This window comes from Globicephala melas, chromosome 19 (genome assembly GCF_963455315.2).
Source record: "Globicephala melas chromosome 19, mGloMel1.2, whole genome shotgun sequence".
Lineage (NCBI taxonomy): Eukaryota > Metazoa > Chordata > Mammalia > Artiodactyla > Delphinidae > Globicephala > Globicephala melas.
Genome location: NC_083332.1, coordinates 43,331,468 through 43,350,570, shown reverse-complemented (window position 1 = coordinate 43,350,570; position 19,103 = coordinate 43,331,468). Strand labels below are relative to the sequence as shown.

Genomic DNA, 19,103 nt, shown 5'->3' with positions numbered 1-19,103 from the left:
GAAGATATGGCACATATATAAAATGGAATATTACTCAGCCGTAAAAAGAAATGAAATTGTTATTTGTAGTGAGGTGGATAGACCTAGAGACTGTCATACAGAGTAAAGTAAGTCAGAAAGAGAAACAAATACTGTATGCTAACACATAAATACGGAACCTTAAAAAAAAAGGTTCTGAAGAACCTAGGGGCAGGACAGGAATAAAGATGCAGATGTAGAGAAAAATGCAGATGTAGAGCATGGACTTGAGGACATGGGGAGGGAGAAGGGTAAGCTGGGAGGAAGTGAGAGTGGCATAGACATATATACACTACCAAATGTAAAATAGCTAGCTAGTGGGAAGCAGCTGCATAGCACAGGGAGATCAGCTGGTGCTTTGTGTGCACCTAAAGGGATAGGATAGGGAGGGTGGGAGAGAGATGCAAGAGGGAGGGGATATGGGGATATGTTTATACATATAGCTGATTCACTTTGTTTTACAGCAGCAACTAACACAACATTGTAAAGCAATTATACTCCAATAAAGATGTTAAAAAAAAATAAAAGGGGCTTTCCCTGGTGGCACAGTGGTTAAGAATCCACCTGCCAATGAAGGGGACACAGGTTCGAGCCCTGGTCCAGAAAGATCCCACATGCTGCAGAGCAACTAAGCCCGTGTGCCACAAGCTACTGAGCCTGCGCTCTAGAGCCCGCAAGCCACAACTACTGAGCCCATGTGCCACAACTTCTGAAGCCTGTGCGCCTAGAACTCGCACTCTGCAACAAGAGAAGCCACTGCAGTGAGAAGCCCACGCACCGCAACGAAGTGTAGCCACACTAGAGAGAGCCCGCACATGGCCAAAAATAAAAATAAATTTTAAAAAATTATTTTTAAATACAATTTTAAAAAGACATGTTTCATATGTATAGTTTTATCAGAAAACAAGAACAGGATACAAAGAGGAGGGAAGGTTGTAAAAGATTAATGATGGCAGTGCTTGGGGTTCAGACGGCCTCCTCCCCACGCCTGCGCACACCTACCCGAGGCCACGATGCCGGCCTCAGCGACCCCAGAGCCCGTTCTAACTCCTTCGGGCGAATGCCCCTTTGAGCAAAGAAAGCCCTTTACACAGGGAGCAGTGAGATTAGAGGATTTCCCCTTCATATTGCGACTTTCCACTACTTAAACAGGCGCACACTTGCTATCCGCTGCCCTTTGGAATGTGGGTGAGCAGTGGCCGGCGAGAGACTCGGCGTGGGGGCGGTGCGACCGGAAGTCCCGCCCCACCGAAGTGCGCCGGGTAGTCTCGGCGGGAAACCAGGTCGGGCGTCGTGCGAGGCGGGCGGCGAGGGAGAAAGGGCGAATCCCAGGGCGCTGCGACTTAAGGGTAAAGGCCACGGCCTCCACTCCCTGCGCGTTTGGGTCCTGCCTCAGCCCCGCCTCGGAACCCGCCCGTCGCCTCCTGTGGAAGGTCTGGGCTGCAGAACGACCCGCTCTAACCTTCTTAACCGACCCACATGAGGGGATGGGGCGATGAGGCCTTTCTGAGGAGGCGGTTGCCCCGGGCTGAGGCCCGCACAGGGAAAAAGAGAATTGTCGCGTACCACTTAGGCGGCTAGAGCCTGGCCGATTGTACTCCAGAATTCTCGGGCTCCTCCCTAGGTGGTTCTGATGTATGAAGTGGGTGGGCGCTGCTGGGGCAGTTGTTTCTCAGATCGGGGGGTGGGAACCTGTGTTCCGCATCACCTGAGGGGGAGGGCACGTTAACGGGACGGACATTCAGACCCACCCGCTGCCCTGCCGGTGAATCGCCCGTGGTGGAGCCGGCCTCGGGTCGCTAACGAGCGGCCACGTCCCTGCAGGAGTTGGAGAACCCTGGTCTAGGAGGGAAGGGCCCGAGGGACCACCTGTGCTCTTCAAAAGGAGTTCCTCCAGCTCTTTAGGTGAGCCAGGTCGTGGTGTTAATGAGCGCAAATGGACGAAACAGGGTGGAGTTAGTCTTCTCTCCTGGGAAAGATGTCTATCGGTTACCTGTGGAAACTGGGATGAGGTGATGAGGGTGAATGCGGAACGGCTGCTCCAGTCTCCTGAGGCCGGGAGTGTTGATGTTGTAGTGAAATGGCTCCTGGTACCCTCAGCCTGTTTCTGGACCTGATCGACTGTTTTTTCTCAGTCTAAACTATTGTAACAGAAAGTTTACGTTACATTACTTGCATCTTGGCCGTTTCTCCCTTGCCTCTCCTACTTTAGAGGAAAGTTTCCACTTGGTATGAGCCCAAGCTGGGGATCCACTGTCAACAACTTAGTGGTGGCAGATATGGTGGGATTTTCAGCCCTGCCAGCCTTATGCACAGAAAGATGTCATTTATCTTTCAGATATTTTGAGGGTGCTATTTAGATTTCAAAAAGCTTTTCATGTTAACATTTTCTAGGCCACGTAAAAGAGGAATGTTCAGCTCATTTTCTTGCTTAAATTTGAATTTAACAGTAGTGTTTTGGGGAATTGATTGAGCGCAAACTGTAAGTAGGATAGTTTCTTCCTGTTACCGGGAAAAAAAATCCCTTTTTCCCCCTGTGAGAATACAGTAAATAATTTTGAAATCTTGTTCATGACAGTCTGCATCTATTCACTAAGTTACTGAAAATACTTAATAATATGTTTTATTGGGCAGATGATTTTGTTCTTGGGATTATACTATATTTTATACTTTTAAATATAATTTTATAGTTATCCCTCCCTTAGGAGTCATAACTTGTCCTTTGCTGTGGATGTTTTTAAGCATGTAGCAGGTAAATAGATGACTTGTATTAATGCTACTAGATATTTGGCAAACTTTATCTTATTTTACTGTGCAAAGTAACCATTTATTAGAAAACAGTATAAGAAAGACAGGCAAAGGGGAACAGAAGGTAGTTTGTGTTGTCAGCTTCAATTTAAAACATATCCCTCTTTAAATATGAAAATTATATTAAAAAGCAGAATAGATTGACTAATTAAAATTAAGGAGATAGTCCTTAAACTCCCTCACAAAACAAAAACCTCCATGTGTGGTACGTCTTTTTTTTTTAACAGGCTGTTTTTTAATCTAGTCTTTTTCCAAATCCTAACCCATTTGCTCAAAGATAATGCAGCCTTTAAAAAAGGATGTAAATTTTCCTGTAAATTTTCATTTATATATAGTATAAATGAAACAGACATATAGTATGTTTGTTTATAATATGTCTCCAAATTATATGTAGGAGGCAGTATAACAAGATAAGAGTGTAGCCCTTGCCTCAGATTTTCTTGGTTCCCATTCTAGCTCTGGCACTTACTAGCTGTTTGAACTTGAGCAAATTGTTTACTTTCTCCTCATCTATCTTTATCCTTACAGCTCCCTTGTAGGGTTATTGTAAAGACTAAAAAGATAGTATTTATAAGGTTTATAGGGGTTTATAGAGCCTGGTCTATCATTGGGCTTGCTGAACATTAGAAGCTTCTATTATAAAACTCGTGAAAAATGAAAAACAGTGAAATAAAACACCACCAGCTAAAGACAACAAGTGTTAATATGTTGCTCTTTTCCATCAAGTTTTATTTTATGTTTGCCTCTACATAATTGGGGTCATACTGTAGATAAAATTTTGAGTCTTGCTCTTTTGATTACATTGTTTTTGTTGTTGTTGTTGTTGTTTTTTTTTGGCGGTACACAGGCCTATCACTGTTGTGGCCTCTCCCGTTGCGGAGCACAGGCTCCGGACGCACAGGCTCAGCGGCCATGGCTCACGGACCTACCCGCTCCGTGTAATGTGGGATCCTCCTGGACCGGGGCACGAACCCGCATCCCCCGCATCGGCAGGTGGACTCCCAACCACTGCGCCACCAGGGAAGCCCTTGATTACGTTGTATCATAAGCATTTTTCCATACTGTCAAACATTTCAAGTAAATGTCAATATTCTTGTAACAATATCCTGTCCTGTGGATATACTATGATGTACCTACCCATTCCTTTTTAAATGGAATATTTAGGTTAAAAAAATGACAAAACTAGTAAATATTTGTATATTACTTTATAAAAGATTCTCATATTTATCATTAAATTTTTTGTTTGGGAATTTTCAGTTTGAGAGTTAAAATGAAAGAAAGGATAATTAACTATCTCTCTTTAACCACCCAGTGCTTTAGTAAATAAGAATTTTAGAGTTTTGTGAGTCCTGAATTATAGCTCTAAGAAATTAATTGGACTCTGATGTATTTTTCTAAAAAATCAGTTTAGCATTTTAAAGAATGTGAGAGGCCGTATCAGGGTTGCCAGTTATTTTTAAAATTCATCTAATGAATATAAACAGAGGTTTAAGCTTGAAAATAACCATGAGTTGTTAGAAAAAATTTTAGTATTAAGCTAAGCTTGTGAAGAGAAATGCACATCTAAAGAGTGTGTGCATATTTGTGTTTTAAACCTCTGGTTCATGGAGGAGTGCCCAATCTGAAATCATGGGATAAAAATTTACAGAAAAGAAAATAAGGAAGGAGAACCAGAAGTGGAGCAACTAGATTCAGTCAACCAATCATTCCTGTGTTTGTTTAATAAAATGTGTTGAATGCCTGTAGTACTTGAGTGCGAGGTGCATTTATGTATGTTTTCAAATTTAATTCTTGTAACAACTCTATGAAGTTGGAAATTTATATTTTACAGATGAGGAAACTGAGCCTTAGAGAACTTAAGCATACCTAATACCACACACCTAATAAGTTTCAGATTCAATCTTTGCTCTTCTGGTTTGAGAAAACTATTCTTTTCCTACCCCTTTGCATATATAATTCTGGAATTCTCAAAATTGATTTAAATTGAGAAAATACCTTTATCTTATAGATGAAATATAGGTAAAAGAATGCAGACAAGCATGGAAAGTGAGGACACAAAGAAAATACAAGGTGAGAAATTTATGGATCATATATCTAGAATTTGTTTTATAGTGTATTTGTGGGATATACTGCAGATTATCTGACAGGCTCCAGGAAATAAAAGAATTATTCAGCAATTTACATGAATATTTATTAAGCATCTACTCTGTGCCTGTCACACTGACTTCAGGAAACTGACATTCTAATGGAAGATGGCATGTTGATAATTAGAATATCATATGATAGCTGATTTAATGGAGGTATATATAAAAACAGTGGAAACCTGAGAGGACCACCATCAAATTTCAGAGCTGTCCTCAGAAAAATGGAAATTTAATTCATGGGCATAAAGGAGGTTAACCAGAGAGGAAATATTAAAATAGAAAAGGATGGGGAATAGTATTCCCTAATGGACCCCATCACATCAGGGTTTGACTGAGGAAGAGGACCCTCAAAAAAAGACCGAGAAAAACATTTCAGAAAGGTCAGGAATGTGGTATTTTGGAAATCAGCCTTAGGAGAATGCTTTGAGAAAGATTACCCAAGAGCCTCAGTGTTAAGTATCACAGATGAAGACTGAAGTATCCACTGGATTTTTCATTTAGGAGGTCTTTTGTTTTATTAATAGTAAATTTAATAGATTTCAGCCAGATTGCAGTATATTGAGGTCTGGGTGGGAAATAGTCTGGAGACAGTATGAATAGCTTACTCTTCTTAAAAGCTTGTCTGAAGATATATGGCATTAACTAGAGGGAGGATGTAATGTTAAGGAGTCTTATAAGAGGTATAGAGATAAGAGAATATGTGAAGAGGGAGTGGGGATTATGGAGAGGGAGAAATTGAAGAAACTGGAAAGACGGGATAATTGCTGGAGATGCTCCTCTCAGATCATTTATCACACTATGGGAATTACTTACATCCTCTTCTGTCTCTATCACCAGATTGTGAGTTCCTTGGAATCAGAATCCCTATCTGATACAGAGTGGATGCATAGTAGACATTCAATAAAGATTTGTTATATGAATATATTTTAAAGAAGGTCATAGGCCTGTAATAGTGCCTTTTGAGTTGTATGCGAGAGAAATACAACTCAAACTAGTTCAAGAAAAAAAAGGAAACGTATCAGTTCATACAACTGGGAAACTCAGAGTTGTGAGGAAATGTTCTCCGAAGGAACCACAAGAAGGAAGAGGGAAATCGTTCTGGGCAAGAAAAAAACTATAGTACAGTTGAACCTTGAACAACATGGGTTTGAACTGTGTGGGTCCACTTATATTCAGATTTTTTTTGATAGTACTACATGATCTGAGGTTGGTTGAATATGAGGATGTGGAACCACAAATATGGAGGGCGGATTACAAATTATTTGTGGGTTTTCAACTGAGTGGAGGGTCGGTGCCCTTAATCCCCGTGTTGTTCATGGGCCAACTGTAGTTGTAGTCATTGCAGGATCCCAAAACACAGGTGAATGTGTTAACCATGAACAGGATGGGAGCTGGGTCCTGGTGTGATATTGTAGAGGAAGAGGTAAGAATGGGTGTGGCTGCAGATATTTTTGTAGGAATTCTGTGTTGTGGAAAGTGTTCTGGGAATTCTGTGAAGGCCTAACATCTGTGTCTTTTTGACTGAGAGTTTATTATAGCATTTATAACCTGCTTTGCCCAGAGAGCAAGGCCGAGACAGAGATGACAAATAATTAACGGCTTATTCTCTGGAATCAGCCCTAAACAACTGACGGGAGCTGATAGATAAATACTCTTCACACTTTCACTGGGATGACTCTGAGACACATGGCTCTACCCTAGCTCCCAGAGTTTCCTGGTGGGGTTGCTTGTGTCTACCTTCCCTTTCTGTTTCATCTTTTCAAAAAAGTACTTGCACTCAAATTTTTGTTTCATGGTCTACTTCTGGGAGGCCTGAAATTAAAACATGAAGTGGAAGAGAAAGAGATGAGGTTTGAAGAGAGCTGAAGATTTGGAGTAGCCATTGAGGAAAATGGGAGAATCAACAGAAGGGAATTGGAGATGGAGCTGACCATGTGGGGTTGCTGAGTAGAGTTGGGGGGTGTAACCTGGAATGCATACCAAATATCTGCAATGGCATAACCGCTTAATTTTTTTTTCCTTTTAGCAATGCCTAAATTTGAGCTGAAAGAACAGAGAAAAGAAACTGTTTTGAGTCACAATTAGGATTATAAAACATGTTTGGTAGAAGGAGAAGGGGTCCAAGGAATCCTAGCAAGATAATGGTTGAGGTGATGAATCATGGGATCTGGGATGAAGAGGGAAGGAAATGAAACCAAGTCTCTGAGAACATGAGTAAAGGAAGTAGAGATCATAGGGGTCAAGGAGTAAATATAAGAATAAGGAAGTAAGCCAGTTGAAAGAATTAGGAGTAATATTCAGAAAATGAAATAATGGAGTTGAAAATATCAGTGGTAGAGCTGTTCTGACTAATGAATGACAAGGGTCCAGATTTGGCCTTGGAAGTGAATAGCCAAATTTACATACAGTTTGCGACTTGCAAAGGAGAGAGACTGTGTCTTTCCCAGCATCCATATCAATCACCCAAAAGAACTGTGATTGGGGCCACTTCAGTCATTACGTCAACTGCAGAGCATACCAGTAATTAAAAAAATATATACATATACCTACAAATTTATTAAGATGTAATTGACATACCACGTAATTTACGCATTTAAAATATACAGTTCACTTGTTTCCATATATTCACAGTGTTGTACAACCATCACCACAATCAATTTTAGAACATTTTCATCACCCTCAAAGAAACCTGTACCCTTTAGCAGTCACACCCCCCACACACACACCCCTGTTAACCCTAGACAACCACTAAGCTGTTCTATGTCTCTAAATTTGCCTATTCAGGACATTTTATATAAATGGAATCATATAATATGTGGGCCTTTTTGACTAGCTTCTTTCACTTAGCATAATGTTTTCAAGGATCATCCATGTTGTCTCAGTATCTTCATTCCTCTTTTTTGTGGAATGATTCCATTGAATGGATATATCATATTTTATTTATCCATTCAAGAGTTGATGGACATTTGGGTCTCCACTGTTTGGCTATTATGAATAGCGCTGCTATGAATATCCATGTATAAGTTTTGGGGTAGACATATGTTTTCATTTCTTTTGGGTATATACCCAGGAGTGGAATTGCTGAATCTATGGTAAATTTATGTTTAACCTTTTGAGGAACTGCTAGACTGTTTACCAAAGCAGCTGTACCATTTTACATTCCCACAGCAATGTATAAGGGTTCCAATTTCTCCAAATCTTTGGTCAGAATGTTAGACTATTTTTGATTATAGCCATCCTAGTGGTTGTGAAGTGGTATCTAATTGTGGCTTTAGTTTGTACTTCCCTAAGAACTAATGATATTGAGCATCTTTTCATATACTTATTGACCATTTGTATATGTTCTTTGGAGAAATGTCTATTTAAATCCTTTGCATGCTTTTTTTTTTTTTTTTTCTTTCTTTGCATGCTTTTTAATTGGGTTGTCTTTTACTGTTGAGTTTTAGGAGTTCCTTATGTATTCTGAACACAAGCCCCTTCCTTATTGGATATATCTGATTTGCAGATATTTTCTTTCAGTCTGTGCGTTGTCTTTTTACATTCTTAATGATACCTTTTGAAGCTCAGAAATTTTCAGTTTTAAGTCCAATTTATTGAATTTGCTTTTATTGCTTGTGGTTTTGGTGTTGTAAACACTTCAGTTTTTGTTTGCTTGTTTATTTTCTTCAGGAGTTATTGAAGGAGCTAGCTTGCATAGCCTGGAGAAGATAAAAACCCAGTTGTAGTTATCAGTAGGTGCTTTGTCTGGGAAGGGAGGGATTATGATAGGAAATATTAAAGTATGAAAAAGAAGTACAGAAGGAATTAAGGAAAGTACATAAAAAGTTTCTGTGCCTAGAATTGAAAATCACCATGCCCCATCAAAAATCCTCTTTGGCTTGTTATTGATGATGAATGGCTTATTGATATCTGTACAGTCACACTAACCTTCTTATGGTTTCTATTAATGTAGAACATGATCAATAAAAGTTTGCTGTTACTCCAAGACAACTCAGTGATAACCTTTGTACTATGATATTTTACTAACAAATTGAGTCATGAATTATTTCATTGAACCAAATTGCCAGTTGAATTTCTGTCAAGAGGAAGACTAATTGATTCACAATAGATCTTAGTTGTTTTTTTTTAGTGTGCTTCTCTATATTTTTTTCCTCCTTTCATCCTATATCTTTGAAAACTTTAAATATTAATTCAAGCATTATGTCAAAGTCTATGTACAATTTTATTTAAATCCTTAAAACCAAGACAAGAAATTGTTTAAAGGCTATTGTAAAGAATTTTATAGGGAAATGATTGTCTGTTGTTTCCTTTTAGTTGTAAATAAATATGTTTTTTTTTGTTTTTTTGTTTTTTTTGCGGTACGTGGGCCTCTCACCGCTGCAGCCTCTCCCGCTGCGGAGCACAGGCTCCGGACGCTCAGGCCCAGCGGCCACGGCCCACGGGCCCAGGTGCTCCGCGGCACGCGGGATCCTCCTGGACCGGGGCACAAACCCACGTCCCCCGCATCGGCAGACGGACCCCCAACCACTGTGCCACCAGGGAAGCCCGTAAATAAATATTTAAACTTTGTATTTTGATAAATTTTAACATGTGTATATACCCAGCATTGTGTAAACATCAGCATAATCAGTATAGTGAACATAGCCTCATGTCCCTTTGTAATACCTCCCTTCTATGCCTTCCTGGACCTCCTTTCCCCAAGCAACCACTGATGTGCCTTCCATTACTGTAGACTAGTTTGTGTTTTTTCAGTATGTGGAATTGTACAGTATACTATCGTATACTCTTCTTTGTGTGTAGTTTATTTCACTCAGCATAAGTATTTTGAGATTTATCCATGTGGTTGTATGTATGAATACTTAGTTCCTTTTTATCGCTAAATAGTATTCCATTGTATGGTTATACCACAACTTCTTTATCCATTCATCTGCTGATGGACATTTCAGTTGTTTACAATTTTTGGTTATTACATATAATGTCACCATGAACATTTGTGTACAAGTCTTTGTATGTACATATATCTCCTTTTATTTTGAGTAAGTACTTAGGAGTAGAATGACTGCATCAAATTTTAGGTGTATGTTTAACAATTTATGAAACTGCTAAACTTTCAAAGTGGTTGTACTATTTTATGTGTCCACCAGCAGTATATGAGAGTTATAGTTCCTTTGTATCCTTGTCAAAATATGTTGTGGTCAGTCTTTTAAATTTTAGTCATTCTAGTGGGCATGTAATAATGTCTCCTTACGGTTTTAATTTGCATTTTCCTAATGATTAATGATGTAGAGCAGCTTTTCATGTGCTCATTTGCTATCTGTGTATCTTTTTTGTCTGTTCAAATCTTTTGCTCATTGTTTTATTGCTCTCGTTGAGTTTTGAAAGGTCTATATGTTTTCTGGATATGTTTTTATCAGATATGTGCTTTACAAGTATTTTCTCCATTTGTGGCTTATCTTCACTTCAGAAAACACTACTTTTATTTTAAAGGTATTTTAAAAATTTATTTATTGTATTTATTTTTGGCTGCATTGGGTCTTTGTTGCTGTGCGCGGGCTTTCTCTAGCTGTGGGGAGTCGGGGCTACTTTTCATTGCAGTGCGTGGGCTTCTCATTGTGGTGGCTTCTCTTGTTGCAGAGCATGGGCTCTAGGCGCCCAGGCTTCAGGAGTTGTGGCTCGCGGGCTCTGGAGAGCAGGCTCAGTAGTTGTGGTGCACGGGCTTCGTTGCTTCGTGGCATGTGGGATCTTCCTGAGCCAGGGATTGAACCTGTGTCCCCTGCATTGGCAGGCGGATTCCTAACCACTGTGCCACCAGGGAAGCCCCTAATATAGTGTATTTTCATTTTCATTCAGTTCATTCTAAATAGCAGAAATTTAAACCAATGTGGCTTTAATTAAAGAGAATAATATTTGGATTTTCTTTTCATATATTTCATGCAAAGGGAAAATCAAATAATTATAAGAAATTCATTTCAAGTTATATTATCTAAGGAACATCTTTCTTTTACATATCTTTATTGCTTATTAGATTTTTTAAAAATTTTATTTATTTATTTGTTTTTTGCTGTGTTGGGTCTTCGTTTCTGTGCGTGGGCTTTCTCTAGTTTCAGTGAGCGTGGGCCGCTCTTCATTGCGGTGCACGGGCCTCTCACTGTCGTGGCCTCTCTTGTTGCGGAGCACAAGCTCCATACGCGCAGGCTCAGTAGTTGTGTCTCATGGGCCTAGTTGCTACGCGGCATGTGGGATCTTCCCAGACTAGGGCTCGAACCCGTGTCCCCTGCAATGGCAGGCAGATTCTCAACCACTGCGCCACCAGGGAAGCCCCTGCTTATTAGATTTTAAAAAGTAATACATATTATTTAAAAAGCAAATACAAAGATATGTATTTAGAGTGTGAAATTTAAATGGTTAAATTTTGAAAGGAAATGTTTGGTTTAAAATAATGAAATTTTTGTTCTTTAGGAATGAAGACTGACCTGAACTTATTATTGGAGTGTCTGAAGTATCAAATGGACAATGCTTTTTCGCAAAAGGAAGCTCTGGTCACTATTCATTCAATTTGCCAACAAAACAGTAAGATATGATAGTGAATTTTTATTTGTGATTCTAGTTGTTTAGTATTGTGATATATGAAATATGCATAGTTCTTTCTCTTCTACTCAGTTATTTTACATATTATGTTACTGGGTTCATGTGATTTATTGTCCTTAAAATAATAATTACAATAAATATTCTTCTTTGTTTTGTCTGCACACTCTACAGGTAATGCAGGTCTTTATTTTCGGGAAATTGGTGGTTTGATGTTTGTAAAAGATCTTGCAAAGTCAAGTGAACATAGTATGGTAAAAGAAGCAGCATTATATACATTAGGAGCTGTTGCAGAACAAAATGGTAAAATAAGAAAACTTTATTTCACTATCCTTTAATCATTGTGTTATACTTCAACAAACTACTAAAAAATAATTTTAGAATTCAATTCCTTTTTTACATGTCTGGATAGTTTTTTCCAGGTATTTTATTTAAATTAATGCATACCAAAGATTTTATTTATCTTATTAACTAATGAGGGAACGAGTGAAATGTTACAACTGTTTCAAAAGTAATGGCAAAAAACAATACTATAGGCATTTGGGAAAGCTGAAATTTAGGAATAGGCACATAACTGGTCAGTGTCTGCAGGTTAAAAATCAATTATGTTCTACCAGTCGAAATGTTTTGCATTTCTGTGGACAAGAATAACTTGCATTAATATCAGTTTTCTACAATTTACAGAGTTATAAAATAGCCCAAAGACAGTAAAAGACAAATAATCTAGAAGGGTGTGCTAGACAGGACATTCAGTAATTGTTATCATCCATTTCAAAATCTTTCACAATTTTTCTTGCCATTAGTTGGAAACATTTTTTTTACTTTGTCTTTTACTATGCTTTTTTTTTGCCATATGAATGTTTTTTATTTTTATAAAAATAAAAATTCATCATTCTTTCTCTTTTTTGCTTTTGGATTTTGAATCATAAGAAAATTTTCCATACTCCCAGATTACAGGGGAATCCACCCATGTTTTCTTTTGGTACTTGTATGATTTTATTTTTTAGTTATACATGTTTTATTCTTTTTGAATTTTCCTGGGATATGATGTGGTGAAGGTTCCAGTTTTATCTTTTTTTTAATATGGCAATCCAGCTATCCCAACACTTCTTATTAAAAGTAGATCTTTTTCACATTGATTTGAGATGCTACCATTATCACTTAATGAGTCTATTTCTAGTTTTTCTATTCTGTTCATTATCTATATATCCAGGTACTTGAATCAAAATATGAAGATAACTTACAGCCATCTTACATGTGGATAAATATGCTTTCTGTATGGCCAACAAAAACATGTTTCTGTAGCATACCTGAAATGAGGTTAAATCTAAACTATTAGTTTGTCAAATAACTTTATATTCTTATATTTTCAACCGTTAAATATTTCTTCACCACTTGTTGAGAACCAAGCTGTGTGCTAGGCATTGGGGATAAATAAGACATTGCCTTTGCCTTTGAGAGTGTCTAAAAGCTATTCTAGACACTGGATATATGTGTTCAAATTATTTTTTAAAAATTCTGCTTATTGCATGATTATCACCAAAAAGCCTCTCCTGTCGTGTAGGTATCATTTTTGTCTTTGGGAAAGATATTTTTATATCTAGAAAAGTCTTTAAAAATACCACAAGTATCATTTGTCCTTCTTTTCTAAAGCAGGTTTCTGAATTTTCTTAAATTTTTCTTTGGCTATGTTTTGTTACTTATCGTCAATTTTTTGGTCATGTTTTATTTTAAATTTTTGTTCAGTTAGGCTTTTATTGGAAATTCTGTGAGATTGCAATACATGTTTAGAACCTAGTCAACTACTTCTGATTAAAATATTGCTTCTTTGGTCTGTTAATTGAGTAAGCACATAAGTTTGTCAGAATTTGTTTTATGACTAATAAATGTCAGTGAAATGAGAATTGGTTGAGAATTGTCCATATGGCAATTTTATATTTTGTTCAGCATATTTTAAAACTTGTCTGTGCTAATACATAGAAATTAAAATTATATTTTCATATTTCAGTTTACTGTCAGCAGACTTTGTGCACTTCAGAATTGTTTGAAGACTTAACTTGGTTCTTATCTAACAATGATTCAAACACAAATTTGAAAAGAATGTCTGTCTATGTTATTTTGGTTCTAGTTTCAAATAATAGTAAGTACATTCTCTTATGTTATGGAAATATTTTTAAAATAATAAATTGGAACAGTCATTATTAGTCCTTTTATTCTAGTCTTTATGTCAGTACCTTTTTTAATCTTACTAACTTCTGAGAACTACAGCTTTAAAGAAAAGAGAATTAATAGCATGCATTTAATTGTTTGATATTTATTAATTTAGTATTTTAAAAAATACTAAAGTGATTTGCATTATTTAATTAACATTGAAAAGAAACAGCTTTAAAAGCAAAAGGGGAGCGTTTAATGAATTAGTTTGGTTGATTTTCCACTGAATTGGCCATTTAATTATCATTGTATTTAAGGTCATTTTATCAATCAGCAATGGTGTTAAATTTCATGTATCTCTTGGCGAAAGTTTTACTTTGTTTTTGTTGTTGTTGTTTTAGTTTTTATTTTGGAACAATCTTAGATTTACAGAAAAGTTGCAAGGGTAGTGTATAGAGTGTTCCTGTATACCTAGGCTAAGGTTGCCCAGGCTAAGGTTATTTTATTAACATTGCTTATTTAAATCTTCAAATTGTTAGAAATATTATATGCATTTTAAATGCTTCTAGATTTTATTTTTTCTATTTTTATGTTTTGAATTAATTTTTTTTCTATTTTGGAGCATATTTTGGTATTGTAACACAGAACCATGCAAAATAAGTGTTTTGCAATTTTTAGAGGAAATTTGAATACTATCATTCTCTAAACGTAAGTAATGTATTTTCCGTAATAATCTTGATTACAGATTTTTACCTACTGTAATTCTCTATTGTACTTTATAATACTTTAAAGTGACTGAAAGTTATTTATTAAAAATACTACTGGGCTTCCCTGGTGGTGCAGTGGTTGAGAGTCCGCCTGCCGATGCAGGGGACACGGGTTCGTACCCCGGTCCGGGAAGATCCCACATGCCGCGGAGCGGCTGGGCCCGTGAGCCATGGCCGCTGGGCCTGCGCGTCCGGAGCCTGTTGCTCTGCAATGGGAGAGGCCACAACAGTGAGAGGCCCGCGTACCGCAAAAAAAAAAAAAAAAAAAGCTACTTAAAAAAATACTACTTAAATGTTGTTCTCCATTTCTACAAAATTATTTTCTAAACAGAAGTCATATTCATGTAATATATGGCTATTTTTTTAAGGGACTGGACAGACGCTTGTGAGAGAAACAGGTTGTATTTCAGTTCTATCACAGTTGTTCAAGTAAGTAAATATACATTTCTTGTTATTAATTATTGATTTCTTAAGACCTTAACACATTTGTATTAATTACTTCCTTTTCTATTTAACCTAATAGGACAGTCCTTTCAAAATATGAGTTGAATTTGTCAGATGAAAATGTTTTCCAGAGTTATCAGTTGTGGTCTTCAGTGTGTAGTACTCTGTGTGTCTGTGTCAACAATCCTCAAAATGGTAATTATCTCAAATATTTACATATAAAAATAAAGATAAAAACAAATAAAAAACTGATATTTTCCAAGTATATTAAAATATGATTGCCTTTTTCTCCTTTCAGATGAAAATCAAATGCTTTGCTCTTCACTTTTTCCACATGCTAATGACTGGCTAATAAATTGCACGAAACCTGAGATAATTCGCCCTATTTGCTCATTTATTGGACTCACTCTTGCAAATAACAGTAAGTATTCATTATTCTCTAGGTTGTACTTTAAAAAACATATTTTAAAGCATAACAAAAACCTATTGAATTAATGAATTCCAGTAAGTTGTGTCATTTTGGATCCATTTATACTATTGTATAAGTTAAAATCTTATACATAGAAAATCTTAAAAATAGATGTTGTTAAGAAGATATGGGAAGATGGTGGTGGCAGCATAGTTTTGAGTCTTCCCATATATCCTCACAAAACAGAACACCTACACAGCAAAACTGTAAAAACCCACAGAGAGTGTTCTCTGACCACATAGAATTAAATTAGAAATTAATAAAAGTAAAACATCTAGAAAAGTCCCTAATATCTAGAAATTAAGCAACACAGTACTAAAAAAACCCACATCAAAATAAAAATACAAACCTATGAATCACAAATCATAAAGGAAATTAGAAATGTTTTTAACTTAATGGTAATGAAAACACAAAATTAAACAGTGGGATGCTGCAAAATCAGTGTTTAGATGGAAATTTATAGCAATAAGGCTTGCATAGGAAAGAAGGAAGGTCTCAAATCAATTATATTAGTTTCCACCTAAGAAACTAGAAATCAGAGCAAGTTAAACTCAAAGTAAGCATAACAAAGGAAATAACAAAGAGAAGATTAGCAATCAATGAAATAGAAAAAGAACAGAGTAATCAATTAAACCAAAAGCTAGTTCTTTGAAAAGATCACTAAAATGGATCCTTTACCAAGACTAACCACGAAATAGAAGGCCCAAATTATAAGAGATGAGAGATGACATCTCTATATCTTAACAGATATTAACAGGATAACAAAGGAATAGTAGAAACAACCTTATGCCATTAAATTTGATAACTTAAATGAACTGGACAAATTCTTTGAAAGACACAAACTACAAAAGCTCACTCAAGAAGAAATAGATAACCTGAATATTCCTATATCTAATAGTGAAATTGAATTTGTAGTTTAAAACCTTAACACAGGAAATTCCAGGTCATAAAGGCTTCACTGGGGCTTCCCTGGTGGCACAGTGGTTAAGAATCCGCCTACCAGTGCAGGGGACATGGGTTTGAGGCCTGGTCCGGGAGGATCCCACATGCTTCAGAGCAACGAAGCCCGTGCGCCACAACTGCTGAAGCCTGTGCTCTAGAGCCCACGAGCCACAACTATGAGCCTGCAAGCCACAACTATGAGCCCACATGCCACAACTACTGAAGCCCACGTGCCTAGAACTTGTGCTCCACAACAAGAGAAGCCACCACAATGAGAAACCCGTGCACTGCAACGAAGAGTAGCCCCAACTCGCCACAACTAGAGAAAGCCTGCACGCAGTAACAAAGACCAAACGCAGCTAAAAATAAATAAAAGAAAAGAAAAAAGGCTTCACTGGTGCATTCTACCAAACATTTAAGGAAAAAAAATTCTACATAAATTATTCCAGGAAATACAAGTAGAAGAAACACTTCCCAACAAACTTTTAAGGGCAGCATTATTTCCACACTAAATCTTGAAAAAGACATTACAAGAAAACTGTAGCCCAATATCCTTTATGATCATAGATGCAAACATCCATAACAAAATATTAACAAATCAATCCAGCAATATATAGAAAGGATAATATATTCTGACCAAGTGGCATTCACTTTAGGCATGCAAGATTGGTTTAACATTAGGAAATTCACAATATACATAGACTAGAAAAGAAAAACTATATGATCTCCAAAGATGCAGGAAAAGCTTTTCACATAATTCAACATACATTCATGACAGAAGATTTTGGTAAGCCAGGAATAGAAGGGAACTTCCTCAATGTGATGAAGGGCTTCTACAAAGTACTACAGCTAACATACTTAAATGGTGAAAGACTTAATGCTTTCCCCCTAAGATTGTAAAAAAGACAAGGATGGCCACTCTCATTATTTGACTGGACATCCAAGTCAGTGCAGTAAGGCACAAAAATGAAATAAAAGGCATAGAGATTGAAAAGGAAGAAGAAAATATAGTATTTATTCATAGATGACATGATTGTCCGAAGAATCTACAAAAAGCTACAGAGCTAATAAGCGATTTTAGCAAGGTTGCAGGATACAAGATCATATACAGAAATACTAGCAACACTTGGGAACTTAAAGTAACTGCCATTTACAATAATATTAAAAAAACAAAATACTTAAGGGTACATTTAATGATTTCATCTGCTATATCTATATGCTGAAAACTATAAAACATTGCTGAGATAGAACTTTAAATTAATGGGAGAGATATCATATTCATGGATTGTAAGATTCAATACTGTTATACTGTCACTTCTCAAATTCACCTCTAGATTCTTGGCACTCCCCATCAAAATCTCAACGGGCTTTTCTGCAGAAATTGACAAGCTGATTCTAAAATTTACATGGAAATGCAAAGGGGCTAGGATAGTCAAAATTATTTTGAAAAAGGACAAAATTGTAGGGTTTATATTACCTGATTTCAATACTTACTATACAGTAATCAAGAGTGTAGCATTGGTGTAAGTGTAGACATAGATCAATGGAAAAAGTAGAGAACCTAGAAATAGACATATATATATGATTGATTTTCTACGAATGTTGATTTTCTATAAAGGTGCCACAGTAACTCTGTGTTGGAAAAGGTAGAAACAAATGGTGCTGGAAAAAGTACTTATCTATCTGTGAAATATGAAGCTCAACCCTTACCTTACACAGTATACACAAATTAACTTGAAATGATCCCTACACCTTAATGTAAGAACTAAAACTATAAAACATCTAGACAAAAACATATCTTTATAATTTGGGAGTAGACAGATTTCTTAGGACACAAAAAGCATGAGCCACTAAAGAAAAGATTATAAATCGGACTGCACTGAAATTAAAATCTTTTACTCTTCAAAAGATCCTGTTAAGGTGAAAAGGCAAGCCATAGAGTGGGAGAAAATATTTGTGAAATGTACATCTGATAAAGAACTTGTACCCAGGAAAACCCCAAGGAGATAGCCCTATACACCCACTAGCATGGTTAAAAGTAGAAAGGCTAGTGATATTAAATAGTGATGAGGATGTGGAACAACTAGAACCTTCTCACACGTTCCTGGTGTGTATCTATATTCAGATGTTTAAAGCAAATAGTCATGTTTCACATGCAAAGGAACATATCTCTATAATTTCAAAAATTGAAATCTATTTCCATGATGCTTTGACATTTCCTCTTTCTTTAAGTACCAACTTAGATGAGTAACACTGCTGTGTCCTACTTATAGGACCTTATTACTCTCAGCAAACTGACATGAAATAGATTAGAGGTAATTTGAAATATTCAGTGTACAGGTGTAGACTAGGATGTTCTTCTGCTTATAAGCCTGAATTTTCATTACATAGACTATAAATGAAAATCTTTGTGGTAACATAGTGCCCAATTTCATCTAAGAATTTTAAGATACTTCCTTTTTTAAAGATTTTTTTAATGAAAATACTTTGTAGTAAAGAAGCCTATTTTGGAGTCTCCATAATATTGAAAATGTTTGCTTATCCTTAAATAACATTTCCTAACAGTTCTGTTCTGATGTAGAAATTTTTGAACATGATTTTTTTAGATTAAGATTTTTGTGTTTTATTGAACAATACAAAAAGTAATTTTTGTGTTTAAATCATCCTGGCTCAATTTGTGGTACTAGGGTAGACTGGGAAGAAGGTTTGTGACAGAATTATAATCACTAGCCCATATATCCATTTGATATATGCCCATTGCTGGGATAGGGGCTG

The 19,103-nt window shown here is 36.6% G+C and overlaps 1 protein-coding gene across 16 annotated transcripts in view; it reads left to right on the top strand.

Annotated features, from left to right (window-relative positions):
* Positions 1-1,313: 1,313 nt before the first annotated feature.
* The window catches only part of TERB1 (telomere repeat binding bouquet formation protein 1), a 46,575-nt gene continuing 28,785 nt past the window's right edge, over positions 1,314-19,103 (top strand). For 10 of the 16 annotated variants that reach the window (XR_011376996.1, XR_011376995.1, XR_009560103.1 and 7 more), the window contains exons 1-9: positions 1,314-1,923; positions 4,835-4,896; positions 9,354-9,517; positions 11,430-11,540; positions 11,730-11,858; positions 13,564-13,695; positions 14,842-14,902; positions 14,997-15,112; positions 15,216-15,338. Coding sequence is in view for 5 of the 16 variants with exons in the window: in XM_060289356.1 (XP_060145339.1) it covers positions 11,432-11,540; positions 11,730-11,858; positions 13,564-13,695; positions 14,842-14,902; positions 14,997-15,112; positions 15,216-15,338 (670 nt within the window). In the remaining 11 variants the exon portion in view is untranslated. Of the gene's footprint in view, positions 1,924-4,834; positions 4,897-9,353; positions 9,518-11,429; positions 11,859-13,563; positions 13,696-14,841; positions 14,903-14,996; positions 15,113-15,215; positions 15,339-19,103 lie in introns of those variants that run through there. The other 6 variants (XR_011376992.1, XR_011376991.1, XR_011376993.1 and 3 more) reach the window with 6 other exon arrangements.